Source organism: Lampris incognitus, chromosome 4 (genome assembly GCF_029633865.1).
Source record: "Lampris incognitus isolate fLamInc1 chromosome 4, fLamInc1.hap2, whole genome shotgun sequence".
NCBI lineage: Eukaryota > Metazoa > Chordata > Actinopteri > Lampriformes > Lampridae > Lampris > Lampris incognitus.
Genome location: NC_079214.1, coordinates 66,963,085 through 66,978,946, shown reverse-complemented (window position 1 = coordinate 66,978,946; position 15,862 = coordinate 66,963,085). Strand labels below are relative to the sequence as shown.

Genomic DNA, 15,862 nt, shown 5'->3' with positions numbered 1-15,862 from the left:
CAAACAATAACCTAAATAAAGTCCATGAATCCTAATCAGAGGCTACAGAAAATAGTTTTTTATAATATGACAGTGTGCGTTTACTTTTTTTTGTTCATCATAAGGGCCAATGTGTCTATGTACATATTGACTCAACCAGAAAGCACCAAGGTTTGGGAGGGACCTAGAGAACCTCGCTGTATGTATGTGACACTTACCAAATGCAAGTATAAGATTTGTCATGTAACTTCAAGATGTAGTAATAACGTCTTTAGGCATAATTATTATGGCATGAGCCTGAGAGCAGGATAAGATGATGGATGGATGGATGGATGTTATGGAATGTCCAGTGTTGTTATATATAACATTCTCTATGTCACTCCAAAACACAGACGAGGAGGAGCAGTGACAAAACAACCATTTCTGGCTCAGCGCTACAAAAGGTACAGTTAAGATCTGTGTCAGTAAATTTGGAAATTAATGTGTTACATGGATAGATGTTGTGTACATTTTTTAAAATGGATTTCTCTCATTTTATTTGAGATACAGAATTGAAAGGGGCACCACGTGTTTTAAGAAAGCCTGGATGAAAGGGAAGTGACATCACATGAAACCCAGTAATTAAGGCGAACTGCTGCTCTGCTGATTCACTTTCTTCCTTATATAACGGTAAGAAAACATAGCTCAGCCATGGCAAGTGTTTTATTGTAGCTGTTGAGACGATTTCCAGCTATCTCTGTAATTAATGCCACTCTAAGGTGAATTTTTATAGTGGGGTTTGAACATCGGAGACAATGGCACTTCGGCGTGGCTGTGGGGTGAATAAAGCATATTATTTTTGGTTCCTCCCGTGTTCCTCCATTTCTCCTGTGCTGAGATCAGCAGTGAATGATTTGCTGGCTTGTAAAATACTATCGACTTCTCGTTTACTTTACAGATTCATACCCGAATACATGTTTTGGTTTTGACACTCGCTGCCCGATCTGACTCAACCGTACATGTGAGTCGTGCATGCGCATGGTTGACTCAGAGCAGGCAGCTACGAAAAACAGCGTTGGTTGAGTGAGCTATAGAGTGAATGAAGAGAATGAGCAGAGATCGCAAGAACAAACTTTTTTCGAAGGTTTTTAATTACCACAACAACGAGAGGCTCTTTAGGTACACATAAGGTACACAAAAGGCTAATAGCTCCAGTAGTTTGCGAGATTACTCGCGGACGGACACACACACATGCGACTAAATGCATAACCCCTTCCAGGCTACTGCCCGGCGGAGATAATGATTCATATTCGCTGGAAAGTGCCAACCCACCCATTAAGGATGCAGAAGCCAGGGGCCTCCGGATAGCATAGCGGTCTATTCCGTTGTCTATCAACACGGGGATCCCAGTTTGAATCCCTGTGTTACCTCCAGCTTGGTTGGGCGTCCCTACAGACACAATTGGCCGTGTCTGCGGGTGGGAAGCCGGATGTGGGTATGTGTCCTGGTCACTGCACTAGCGGCCTCCTCTGGTCGGTCGGGGCGCCTGTTCGGGGGGGAGGGGGAACTGGGGGGAATAGCGTGATCCTCCCATGTGCTAACTCTTCACTCTCAGGTGAAAAGAAGCAGCAGCTGGCAACTCCAAATGTAAGGGAGAAGGTATGTGGTAGTCTGCAACCCCCCCCCCCCGGATTAGCACAGGGGGTGGAGCAGCGACCAGGAAGGCCCGGAAGAGTGGGGTAATTGGCTGGATACAATTGGGGAGAAAAAGGGGGAGAAAAAAAAAAGACACACAAGCCAGTGCATTCTTAGTGCCGGTCCCAAACCCGGATAAATTGTGAGGGTTATGTCAGGAAGGGCATCCAGCGTAAAATCTTTGTCATATCAAATATGTGGATCATAAGTCAGATTTCCATACCAGACTGGTCGAGGCCCGGGTTGCCAACGACTGCCACTGGTACTGTTAACAAGCAGGGTGCCAGGGAAACAATGCTACTTTTGGGCGAAGGATAAAGAGAGGGGAAGGCATGTCCAGAGGCAGCAAGAGTCCTCTTTTGCTGGAAGGGTAGGAGTGTGGAGGTGAGAGTCGGGACCTTGAATGTTGGCACCATGACTGGTGAAGTGAGAGAGCTGGCTGATATGATGGAGAGAAGAAAGGTAGGTATACTGTGTGTGCAAGAGACCAGGTGGAAGGGGAGTAAGGTCAGGAACATCGGAGGTGGGTTCAAACTCTTCTACCATGGTGCAAATAGGAGGAGAAATGGGGTAGGGGTAATTCTGAAGGAAGAGTATGTGAAGAGTGTGCCAGAGGTGAAGAGAGTGTCAGACAGAGTGATGAGTATGAAACTGGAAATCGAAGGTGTATTGCTGAATGTTATCGGCGCATATGCCCCACAAGTTGGGTGTGAGATGGAAGAGAAAGAAGAATTCTGGAGTGAGTTGGATGAGGTGGTGAAGAGTGTACCCAAGGAGGAGAGAGTGGTGATTGGAGCAGACTTCAATGGGCATGTTGGTGAAGGGAACAGAGGTGATGAGGAGGTGATGGGTAGGTATGGTGTCAAGGAGAGAAACGTGGAAGGACAGATGGTGGTGGATTTTGCAAAAAGAATGGAAATGGCTGTGGTGAATACATATTTCAAGAAGAGGGAGGAACACAGGGTGATGTACAAGAGTGGAGGAAAGTGCACACAGGTGGGCTATATCTTATGTAGGAGGTGCGATCTGAAAGGGATTGGAGACTGCAAGGTGGTGACAGGGGAGAACGTAGCTAGCCAGCATTGGACAGTGGTTTGTAGGATGACTTTGGAGACCAAGAAGAAGAAGAGAGTGAAGGCAGAGCCAAGGATCAAATGGTGGAAGTTGAAGAAGGAAGACTGTTGTGTGGAGTTCAGGGAGGAGGTAAGACAGGCACTGGGTGGTAGTGAAGAGTTGCCGGATGGCTGGGAACCCCTGCAGAAATAGTGAGGGAGAGAGCTAGGAAGTTATTTGGTGTGTCATCTGGACAGAGGAAGGAAGACAAGGGTGCTTGGTGGCAGGGGCGTCCAGGTAGCATGGCGGTCTATTTCGTTGCCTACCAACAAGGGGATCACCGGATCGAATCCCCGTGTTACCCCCGGCTTGGTTGGGCGTCCCTAAAGACACAATTGGCTGTGTCTGCAGGTGGGAAGCCGGATGTGGGTATGTGTCCTGGTCGCTGCACTAGCGCCTCCTCTGGTTGGTCAGGGTGCCTGTTTGGGGGGAGGGGGAACTGGGGGGAATAGCGTAATCCTCCCACACACTATGTCCCCCTGGTGAAACTCCTCACAGTCAGGTGAGAAGAAGTGGCTGGCGACTCCACATGTATGGGAGAAAGCATGTGGTAGTCTGCAGCCCTCCACGGCTCGGCAGAGGGGGTGGAGCAGCGACTGTGACGGCTCAGAAGAGTGGGGTAATTGGCCGGATACAATTGGGGAGAAAAAAAGAGAGGGGGGGGGATAAAAAAAAGTGACTTGGTGGTGGAATGAGGAAGTACAGGAAAGGGAAGTATACAGATGACATGGGACAGTAAGAGAGACAAATAAAGTAGACAGGAGTACAAGGAGATGCGACGTAAGGTGAAGCAAGAGGTGGCGAAGGCAAAGGAAAAGACGTATGATGAGTTGTATGAGAGGTTGGACACCAAGGAAGGAAAAAAGGACTTGTACCGATTGGCTAGACAGAGGGACCGAGCTGGGAAGGATGTGCAGCAGTTTAGGGTTATAAAGGATAGAGATGGAAATGTGCTGGCATGCGAGGAGAGTGTGTTGAGAAGGTGGAGGGAGTACTTTGAGGGGCTGATGAATGAAGAAAATGAGAGAGAGAAGGTTGGATGATGTGGGGATAGTGAATCAGGAAGTACAGTGGATTAGCAAGGAAGAAGTGAGGGAACCTATGAAGAGGATGAAGAGTGGAAAGGCAGGTGGTCCTGGTGACAGACCTGTGGAGGCATGGAGGTGTTTAGGAGAGATGACAGTGGGGTTTTTAACTAGATTGTTTAACACAATCTTGGAAAGGGAGAGGATGTCTGAGGAGTGGAGAAGAAGCATACTGGTACCGATTTTCAGGACAAGGGCGATGTGCAGAACTGTAGCAACTACAGAGGTATAAAGTTGATCAGCCACAGCATGAAGATATAGGAAAGAGTAATAGAAGCTAGGTTAAGAGGAGAGGTGATGATCAGCGAGCAGCAGTATGGTTTCATGCCACGAAAGAGCACCACAGGTGTGACGTTTGCTTTGAGAATGTTGATGGAGAAGTATAGAGAAGGCCAGAAGGAGTTACATTGTGTCTTTGTAGATTTAGAGAAAGCTTATGACAGAGTGCCGAGAGAGGAGGTGTGGTATTGTATGAGGAAGTCGGGAGTGGCAGAGAAGAATGTGGGAGTGGTGCAGGATATGTATGAGGGCAGTGTGACAGTGGTGAGGTGTGCGGTTGGAATGACAGATTAGTTCAAGGTGGAGGTGGGATTACATCAAGGATCGGCTCTGAGCCCTTTCTTGTTTGCAATGGTGATGGACAGGTTAATGGACGAGATCAGGCAGGAGTCTCTGTGGACTATGATGTTTGCAGGTGACATTGCGATCTGTAGTGAGAGTAGGGTGCAGGTTGAGGAGAACCTGGAGAGGTGGAGATATGCACTGGAGAGAAGAGGAATGAAAGTCAGTATGAGCAAGACGGAGCTAGCTTGGTCTAGTCAGAAAGGCACGAACTGAGGAAGCCTCTTGGATGAGAGGCGAAACGTCTTCACGGATATATACCAAGTCCAGTTGCACTTGATTCAACTCCTTTGGATAACCATGACCTGGATGAATGAGAACATTCACAGACACGAGCAAGACGGAATACCTATGCGTGAATGAGAGGGAGGACAGTGGAATGGTCAGGATGCAAGGAGTAGAGGTAACTAAGGCATATGAGTTTAAATACTTGGGGTCAACTGTCCAAAGTAACAAGGAGTGCAGAAGAAAGGTGAAGAAGAGAGTGCAGGCTGGGTGGAGTGGGTGGAGAACAGTGTCAGGAATGATTTGCAACAGAAGTGTACCAGCAAGAGTTAAAGGGAAGGTTCACAAGATGGTTGTGAGACCAGCTATATTATATGGTTTGGAGATGGTCGCACTAACGAAAAGACAGGAGGTGGAGGTGGCAGAGGTGAAGATGTTATGATTTTCATTGGGAGTGACAAAGATGGACAGGATTAGAAATGAGTAGGTAGCCACACCTTTACAGTTTTCCTTCCCAAGCCTCTGTAATAATCTTCCCCAATCTATTAGATCTGCTGAATCTTTGGATTGTTTTAAGCGGCTTCTAAAAACCCATCTTTTCAGGCAAGCTTTTTTATAGATCCCCATCCCTGCCTTCTGTTTTGGTTCATTTTTAGCTTGGTCTGTTACTCTCTATGCCGTGTTTTATATTCATTCAATGTATTTTATGTATTTATTCATATTTATTCACGTATTGAGTGTAAAGGACTTTGTAACTGTGTTTTTAAAAGTGCTACACAAATAAAATTTTACCTACTTACTACATTAGAGGGACAGCTCAGGCTGGACGGTTTGGAGACAAAGCAAGAAAAGCAAGACTGAGATGGTTTGGACATGTGTGGAGGAGAGATGCTGGGTATATTGGGAGAAGGATGCTGAATATGGAGTTGCCAGGCAAAAGGAAAAGAGGAAGGTCAAAGAGGAGGCTTATGGATGTGGTGAGGGAGGACATGCAGGTGGCTGGTGTGACAGAGGAAGATGCAGAGGACAGGAAGAGATGGAAATGGATGATCCGCTATAGCGACCCCTAACGGGAGCAGCCAAAAGTAGTAGTAGTAGATTCGCTGGAAATTGCCACTAGTCAGTTTACAGGTCTTGCTTAGAGACCTACCTTGTGTTTCAGTGGCAGGACATAGGTGGGCTCTGTGGTTGGACAATTCTCCCGTCTGTCAAGAGTCTGGTAGACATGCTCTTCCTTCTCTTTGTCCTCCAACACCTCTTCTAGCTCTTCTTGATCTTCCTCCTCATCCTCTGACTCCTCAGAGTGTCCAACAGTGGGCTCAGAAGGGCAATGAGACAAACGCTTGGACCATCTGTCTCTGAGGAGCAGTACAGAAATGCAACACAAAAAACATACGTGGATAATATTCTTTGTGTTTTTGTAAACTTGTCATAATAGATCCCACATACAATGGTACAGACCAGTGTTTCCCAAACTTTTTTCCTGGGGACCCACTTTTTAAAAATGACAAACCATCGTGACCCAATTCACACTAGGCCTTATCTGTAAATTGCGAAAAGAGTGAATTTGTACATAAATTAATGTTCCTGACCATTTTTACTGCTGATCCCGCATCACCTTATGCCAGGATCAGACTACATGAATTCAGTACGATTTTGACACGATTTTATCGTCACCAACAAATTTCCAGTATCGGGCCCGATTATGAACATCGGGAATGATGAACAGGCGTCTTTAGCCCTGTGTAGTGTGACATAATTGAAGAACAGTGATGTGGCATCTCAGACGCCCCACGACGACCCAACGACAACTCTACCATGTCAGAATTTTTGTACAACTGACAACTCCTTTTCTGACAACAACGACGTGTTACTTGACGTTGACCAACAGGATGACAGAGTGCTCTCTGGTGCACATATGTAAACATGGCAAAAGAGAAAGAGGGGCGCTGCTGTTGCTGGCATCACGTGGAACCACGAAAACAAGGAAAGGGTCGTTGAGCAGTGGCAACAACACCCCTGCCTTTTTGACATTTCCTCAAGGGAAGACCATGATAGAATCAAAAAAGTAGGCTATATGTTGGCAAGAAATAGAGGAGGCATTTCAGCAACACGATGAGTAGCTGGTTAAGCTATGCTAGGTTATCATTCCCCCAGTAGTACTTGCCGCAGCAGCATCCACCATTATCCCACCCCCCCCTTTTTTTTCAGAACACAAGAACACCAGTATCACACATAGCACTTCTGTAGCCATGATTAACACGTTCTTGAACCTCCTCCCCAACGACCTATGAACTCATGCAAGATCAAAACTATCTATCTGTGGACTGCCAGACAGGGGCGTAACGTACAAGACATGCCCCTTAGGTAAAACACATGACCACTTCAGTACAATAAATGCCTACTTGCCAGTTCAAGAACCACCCCCCCCCCCATGCCGAGGTTAAGTTTGGAAGGTTAGGGTTAGGATAAGTGATGGGAGTCCTGCTACAAGTTACGCCCCAACATGTTCCACCTCTTGTCTTGCAGTCCACAGGCAGAAGCTTCTCCAAGATTGTGAAAGGCAGCCTACGATGATTGATCAGGGTCATACTTGTAGCGTTGCCAGTCTCCCAGCCAAGACACGGCAAGAATTTATGGCATGGCGACCACTTGAAAACTTTCAAACACTGAATATAAATCCCAAGACATTGAAAATGATATAGACCCTGAGAAAAATTTTCTGCAAGAACACAAGTAGAAAACTGTGAACACTACACAGAAGACCAGTTCAAAAGAAATGTAAAATGGATGGAGCAATATCAATAATTCACTTCAATAGCAGGAGCCTTCGTTGAAACTTTTCAAAGATCAACCACTACTCAAGAAAATTGGACAGAAATCCATGAGACTTGGCTCAGCGAAGTACAGACAGACATGGCCCAGATTGAGGGACACGAAATGTTCTCCACTAACAGGATACAAACAAAAGGTGGGGGAGTTGCACTATACATCGATGAATATTATAAATGTAAATCTGTTGGGAATATGTCTTTTGTCTTGGACAATATCATGGAATGTGTTACAGTAGAAATGGAGAAATCAGAAAGTATTCTAATAAGCTGCGTATACAGAAAACCTGGATCTTGTATCGACACATTTAAGGAAAATCTACTGGAATTGTACAACAATATAAATAACAAGAAATGGTCTTTGTCTGTGTGGATTTCAACATTGATCTGCTAAACCCCAAAGAACACAATACAACCAGAAAATTCATTAACTCAATGTACAGTACCAGCTTATAGCCCTCAATCACAAGGCCAACGAGAATAACAACGCACAATGCTACACTAATTGGTAATATATTGATTAATGTTATTGATATGGAAGTAACAAGTGGGTCATTAATATTATTATTATTATTAGTGGATTATATAAACGCTTTGGGTGTCTAGATAAAGCACTACATAAATGGATTCCATTATTAATAAACAACACAAGTGACCACCTGCCAGGGCTGTACTAGGACCAAGAATGACACGAAAACAGTAAAAACATCCATCCATTATCCATTATCCAAATCGCTTATCCTGCTCCCAGGGTCGCGGGGATGCTGGAGCTTATCCCAGCAGTCATTGGGTGGCAGGCAGGACGACATCCTAGATAGGCTGCCAGACTATCACACAGGGCTGACACACACACACACACACACACACACACACACACACACACACACACACACACACACACACACACACACACACACACACACACACACATACATTCATACCTAGGGACAATTTAGCATTGTCGATTCACCTGACCTACATGTTTTATGGTCTGTGGGAGGAAACCGGAGCCCCCGGAGGAAACCCACACAGACACGGGGAGAACATGCAAACTCCACACAGAGGAAGACCTGGGATGACCTGCAAAATTGGACTACTCCGGGGCTCAAACCCACGACCTTCTTGCTGTGAGGCAACCGCACCTCACAGCAAAAAGGTCCTGGGTTTGAGCCACACTGCGCCACTGTGCCACCCACAGCCGGCAGCACAGTAAAAAAATTAAATATAAATAAAAAAAATGCTATCAACTCCTTTAACAAGACCTAATGAAACAAGACTGGAATAATGTTTAGCTGGAAAATGTGATGTAGCCTATGACACATTTCAGTCCAAAACAACAGCTCTCTGGTGGCACGGTGGGTGGCGCGGTGGTTAGCGCGGTCGTTTCACAGCAAGAAGGTCCTGGGTTCGAGCCCCGGGGTAGTCCAACCTTGGGGTCGTCCCGGGTCATCCTCTGTGTGGAGTTTGAATGTTCTCCCCGTGTCTGCGTGGGTTTCCTCCGGGGGCTCCGGTTTCCTCCCACAGTCCAAAGACATGTAGGTCAGGTGAATTGGCTGTACTAAATTGTCTCTAGGTATGAATATGTGTGTGTGTGTGTGTGTGTGTGTGTGTGTGTGTGTGTGTGTGTGTGTGTGTGTGGGGGCCCCGTGTGATAGTCTGGTGGCCTGTCCAGGGTGTCTCCCCGCCTGCCGCCCAATGACTGCTGGGATAGGCTTCAGCATCCCCGTGACCCTGAGAGCAGGAGAAGCGGTTCGGATAATGGATGGATGGATGGATGGATGGATGGATGGATGGATGGATGGATGGCCAAATGCTCTCTATGAAAAAAATTGACCTCTAGTAAAGAAAGTTTAAATTTACCTTGTCACCAACTACGTCACAAACACATCAAATGACGGCACTGGTGCCGGAAGAAGAACGGATTTTGGAACTACGTCCCAGAAAGACAGAGAAAATTGGCAATAATTGCAGACATTTTTCACACTACATCTCCAATTTGAATCGATAGAGGTCAGGCTGAAAATCAGCGAAGTGGTCCTTTAACTTAATTATCAAATTATTCTAGATAAGATCTTGTGAGCGGGTAAACTAAGTCAAAATATAAAATGTTATTTACTGGAAAATCTGCAACAGGATCAGAAGATTTTTGTGAAGGACGGTACTGATGCACGGGTTCATGTGAGCACCCCAGTAAAACCAGAGGATAAATAAACGGGGTAATCCTTCCTCACAAAGTTTGGTATCATACTGTAAAACAGTGCTGGCTTACCGGGCGTAAAGAGCTGTGCTGGCGTCTGGCTCAAACGTGAGGGACTGGGAGCGCTCGCTCTCTGACAGAGACCTGGGTCGAGCAGGCGGGATGGCAAACGTCCTCCCGGTCAGAGAAGAAGACAAGATGGCTGCCGCTAAGGCTGATCTGTAGGGCGGGATGAGGGAAATAGACACATATTCACAACCCAGCAACTAAGAATTACAATATAATTCCTATAATTCCTAATTCCCATTTAAGGAAATCTCTAACACTGGAATTGGACAGTTCAGGTTTTTCAGCATGACATTTGGTTCTCAATATTTGTGTTCTTCATTAGAACCCCAGTCTGTGGTTATGATTCTGATATTTGTAGATTAGCTATAGAAGAAAGAATTAAGCCACTTTATTTTGTCATTGTATTAGATGTTATTGTATAAGAGTTGGAAATGGATGATCCGCTGTGGTGACCCCTAACGGGAACAGCCGAAAGTAGTAGTAGTAGTAGTAGTAGTAGTAGTACTAGTAGTAATAATAGTATTTTGTCATTGTATTCTTACAACGAATTGTATTGTCACAATGAATTTGTCTTCTGCATGTAACCATCCTATTGTATAGGAGCCATGAGTAGCTGCAGCACCCGGGGACCAACTCCAGTTCTTCTTTCCATTGCCTTGCTCAGGGACACAGACAAGAGTATTAACCCTAACATGCATGTCTTTCTGACGGTGGGAGGAAACCGGAGCACACAGAGGAAACCCACGCAGACACGGGGAGAACACGCAAACTCCACACAGAAAGGACTTGGGACGGCCTGGGGTTCAAACCCAGGACCTTGTTGCTGTGAGGCAACAGTGCTAACCACTGGGCCACCGTGCCATAAATACACTAGCAACATAAAGTATCAGAGCACATCTGTGTTGGAACCCTGGGGTGATGCAGTAGACTAACACTAAAGTTCAGGGCTTGAACTGCAGTATTGCCTTGAGCTCAGCTGAGTGCTGCAGACAGCACAGCTGTTGGTGTCCCTGAGTGGAGAGTCAGTTGGGGTAATGTGTCCAACCATTGTAAATAGTGCATCCTACAGGTGTTGGAGCGTCGGTACAGTTGTGGGTAGATCTGGGGGAAATAGCATGGTTCCTCCAGAGAAACCTGCAGCTGGAGGGTGGAAAGGAGTGGTCAGCGGCTCCACGTGTCTCAGAGGACGTATGTTAGGAGTCTATATGTGTGTGGAATAATGGTTAGACTACAGCAGAAGAGAGAAGGGAGATGTTGAATTGAAATGAAAAGGGGAGGGAAAAAAAGGGAGGACATTTGTTTTAATGCAAATCTTCAGAAAAGTAACTTTAAAGAGCTAATCATTCTTGGGAAAATGCTGACCCACAACCCTGAAATTAGGACTTCTCTTTTCATCCTGTTTCTTAACTGACCAAGAGTTTTCTTAGCTGCTTTCAAACATATGTTTTGTACTGAGAAATGTAGGCTACAATATAAAAAACGACATCATACATGAGTGGGTAATGAGACAGAAGTGTAAATCGTATGGATAGAAGCTATATGTGTGTGAACATGGAAAAATTATTCAAAGTTCAAACCATCATCAATTGTTTATACATACAAATTTGTTCTTAAACAACCATGGACTTTTTTTTTAGCTGTCAAGATTGTCTGACAGTCAGTAGTAAAGCCTAATGGTTATTTGTAATTCCTTCCCCCTAACATCTGTTGTCAACCTCCTGCAACAAGCCATCACCCAGGCTTGCAAAGACATCAGCGTTAGCCGACTGGTGCCTAAATTCAGGGGTTACCCGGGTTCTACACTGGTCTCTGAGACAAACTTCTGGGCTAAATAATTTCATGGGTGTGTAAGAACAAATTTGTACATACGAACGATTTACAAATGAGGCCCGATGTCATGGAATGTGTGTTTGAAAGCGACTAAACAACACTTTCCCCTTCTGAGTGACCATTTCATCCCCCTGGTTACCAACTGTCTCTCACTAAGGTGGTTAAACAGCAAATAGAACAAGAGCAGTGAAGGCAGTGTACTTGTTGGTATAGATTTGCCTCAGGGTTATATATATATCACCAGCCCACTTTTAGGCTCTCATGAGATCAACATGTTCTGTGACCAGGGATCACTTTCAGCATCATCCAGCAACAAGTCTAAGGTACCACAGCACCAAAGAGAAACGGTCAAAACAAGAGCAGCCTGAGAACTGAATGGGTCTCTCCACCAACCACCTACACCATCAACACCATTTCATCTTTAGTTCATTACATCATCAGATTCCTTGGCCAATTCTCCCTCTTTGGATAAACTTTCATAAAAGACTGGTGTCCAACTGTTTTTAGGTCAGCCTCTCTCTATTTTTTTTAAGATACTGACCAAAATGTCAAATACTGTTCTGCCTTGTAATTTTAAACAAACTGAAAGAAAAAACCCTCAGGGATATGAGTCCAGATATGGATCAGTACTGGAAACAAATCAACTGTGCCTCTACCCAAAGTTCACCTTCACACATCTGTTTTTGAGTTATTTTGCTGACAGACAAACAACCGAGAGCAAAAACAACTTGACCTGAGCAGATAATTTCCAAAAGTGCTTTTATGACTCGACGGGTTCCTTAGATCCAAACTGATTTCAATAAGACAGCCTTCATGTACTGAGCAATTTCAAACCAAGACAGCAGGTTAGTCTTTAGAGGAATCTAAATGTTTTTGAACAACATTGAAGAACACTGAGGATGACATCATTAGGACCTAGCCAGCCACAACAATGTTTTTACACCGTTGGACTACTTTGTGGATCAGAAATCTTATCTGTCTGAACTTTCTCTGCAAAATGTTGATGTGGTTTGTCAGAAACCGAAGTTAGTTACAGATTCTGCTTTGCTACCGAGATGGACCAGGAGCCCGAACATTACTCCAGCCCAAATCGCTGGGCCAGTGTAAAACCAGAGGAGGCAGTGGTGGTGTTGAATGTTGTGTGAGGTTGAGCAGTCAGATACCTGGGTCTCTCTGGAGAGGGGTTTGGACTGCGGGGAGGGGGGGTACGTGGAACGGCAGGCTTGGGGGCAATGGATGCAGCAGGGATGAAGCCATGAGCTATATGCTTCTAAACAGACCACAGAGGAAGGGTAGGGAGAGGGTTATCAACATGACAACGTACTCACATAGAAACAGATACAATGACAAGGATAAGTCGTTATCTCTGGGGGTGATTCAAGTTAATTAGTGATTAGTTAGTGAATGACACAACATGCGGCTGATTAGACCCTGGATTTGTATCCCAGGAAATCATTTTGATAGATAACAATAACCATGGAGAACCCGTATGACAGACTTCACTTTGTCAGGCAATGACAGCAAATTTAGCTGACAGACAAAATCAAACATCCACCTGTACAACAATCGGCCCGTTAAACCGTTGCCGTGACTTAGTGTCAGTACACCTGCGTGGTTCTGTCCTTGTTTTACTTTGTGGTTTTTATCAAACTGGTGCTGTGACTAATGGTGCGCCAGTTTAAGCGGGGCAAAATTTCAGCACAATATTGATATCATGATATTTTCATGTATGTAAATATCTTATGAAAGCACCAATAGTCACCCTCAAAATATTGTCACATTATTGATATTGGGATGTTCAGTCGAACATATCGTGTTATTCGGTTTTGTCCATATCGCCAAGTCCTAGTGTTAGCACACCCATACAGTTCTGTATACTTTAGAGGAATGACTTTAATACTGCTAGTGTTAGTACACCCACACAGTTCTGTATACTTTAGAGGAATGACTTTAATACTGCTAGAGTTAGTACACCCATACAGTTCTGTATACTTTAGAGGAATGACTTTAATACTGCTAGAGTTAGTACACCCATACAGTTCTGTATACTTTAGAGGAATGACTTTAATACTGCTAGTATTAGTACACCCATACAGTTCTGTATACTTTAGAGAAATGACTTTAATACTGCTAGTGTTAGTACACCCATACAGTTCTGTATACTTTAGAGGAATGACTGTAATACTGCTAGTGTTAGTACAGCCACACAGTTCTGTATACTTTAGAGGAATGACTGTAAGTGTTAGTACACCCATGCAGTTCTGTATACTTTAGAGGAATGACTTTAATACTGCTAGAGTTAGTACACCCATACAGTTCTGTATACTTTAGAGGAATGACTTTAATACTGCTAGAGTTAGTACACCCGTGCAGTTCTGTATACTTTAGAGGAACGACTTTAATTCTGCTAGTGTTAGTACACCCATGCAGTTCTGTATACTTTAGAGGAATGACTGTGTTAGTACACCCATACAGTTCTGTATACTTTAGAGGAATGACTTTAATACTGCTAGTGTTAGTACACCCATGCAGTTCTGTATACTTTAGAGGAACGACTTTAATACTGCTAGTGTTAGTACACCCATGCAGTTCTGTATACTTTAGAGGAATGACTGTAAGTGTTAGTACACCCATACAGTTCTGTATACTTTAGAGGAATGACTTTAATACTGCTAGTGTTAGTACACCCATGCAGTTCTGTATACTTTAGAGGAATGACTGTGTTAGTACACCCATACAGTTCTGTATACTTTAGAGGAATGACTTTAATACTGCTAGTGTTAGTACACCCATACAGTTCTGTATACTTTAGAGGAATGACTGTAAGTGTTAGTACACCCATACAGTTCTGTATACTTTAGAGGAATGACTGTAATACTGCTAGAGTTAGAACACCCATACAGTTCTGTATACTTTAGAGGAATGACTGCAATACTGCTAGTGTTAGTACACCCATACAGTTCTGTATACTTTACAGGAATGACTGTAATACTGCTAGAGTTAGAACACCCATACAGTTCTGTATACTTTAGAGGAATGACTGCAATACTGCTAGTGTTAGTACACCCATACAGTTCTGTATACTTTACAGGAATGACTGTAAGTGTTAGTACACCCATACAGTTCTGTATACTTTAGAGGAATGACTTTAATACTGCTGTCTCTGACCCGTGTAAAAAAAAAAACCCAAAAATAAAACAAGGCTAGGTTTCTGCTTTTAGGTTAATGTAACATTTAGCTCGCCATTGACTACGTTCCAGATTAACGACGGCTTTGGACCAGAATCTTACATAACAGCATTAAACGGTATTTAACTGGGTGACGAGTGAGCAAGGCTCGATGCTGCTTGGAGGGCAGCAAAAGTCACGCAGTTACGGCCGAGGTGCGACACACTGATTTAGCTGAACGTCGCCGTCCCGCCATGTTCCAAGACCCCTTAAGGCTGAACGCGTAATACAGGTTCACACAGACAACACACGTATCTCATTAGCGCCTGTCAACGCGGGTTCTGCCGGTTAACTGAAAACTAGCCGGAAACGTTTCTCGGTTCGGAGACGAACTCACAAATTCTCCGTCCCGCCTCCTGAAGCTGAACTTCGGCAGAATGTTGAACGACATCTGCGTGAGACTGTCCGGGGCGCCGGTAAGGAGAACAACCTTTAACTTTTCCCCTTCACTGACTAAACAAACCCCCCCCCCCTTACTTCAACAAAGCCAGCGGGGACCGTCTTCCCTACCCCGTCTAGCCACAACCTCTCCGGCCGGTCCGTATCCAGACGCCCCTCCGCTGGAAGGAACGTCACAACAACGGCGTCGTTGATTGGGTGAGCGCGGAAAAAGCAGCCAATCACGGCCCCGGTTTAATCCTCTTAGCAACGGCGTGCGTTTGAATAGTGTTACTCCAGTTAACGATGTTTTTTTTACGCTCTCGACAGTTTAACCCAGTAGGGGGCGCCAACGTTTAATTTACTTACGCCGAAAGCCCGTTTGCTTACCCTCCCTCCCTCCCTGCCCTTCATTCAAATTCAAGTCAAATTGGTGTTACTGACACGGCGAGAAACACGTGGTGTCATAATGTCAGTCAGCATTAAATGAAATATAAATGAAAGCAAGGTTCTCTGCCTCCACCGCCCCCCCTCTCAAATTCAAATTCAGATGGCTTTATTGGCATGACGTAACACTGTGCATACTGCCAAAGCACGGGTTTAAACATTGAAAAAGCTCAACACTAATGGGAA

At 44.7% G+C, this 15,862-nt stretch overlaps 1 protein-coding gene across 1 annotated transcript in view; it reads right to left on the bottom strand.

The window, feature by feature from the left end:
* cep89 (centrosomal protein 89) overlaps nucleotides 1-15,419 on the bottom strand; it is a 103,212-nt gene extending 87,793 nt beyond the window's left edge. Inside the window, exons 1-4 of the mRNA XM_056278765.1 lie at nucleotides 15,189-15,419; nucleotides 12,788-12,894; nucleotides 9,798-9,944; nucleotides 5,848-6,055 (exon numbers count right to left, since the gene is read on the bottom strand). Of these exons, the coding sequence (XP_056134740.1) occupies nucleotides 5,848-6,055; nucleotides 9,798-9,944; nucleotides 12,788-12,894; nucleotides 15,189-15,242 (516 nt within the window). The 5' untranslated portion in view covers nucleotides 15,243-15,419. The remainder of the gene's footprint in view (nucleotides 1-5,847; nucleotides 6,056-9,797; nucleotides 9,945-12,787; nucleotides 12,895-15,188) is intronic.
* Nucleotides 15,420-15,862: the final 443 nt, after the last annotated feature.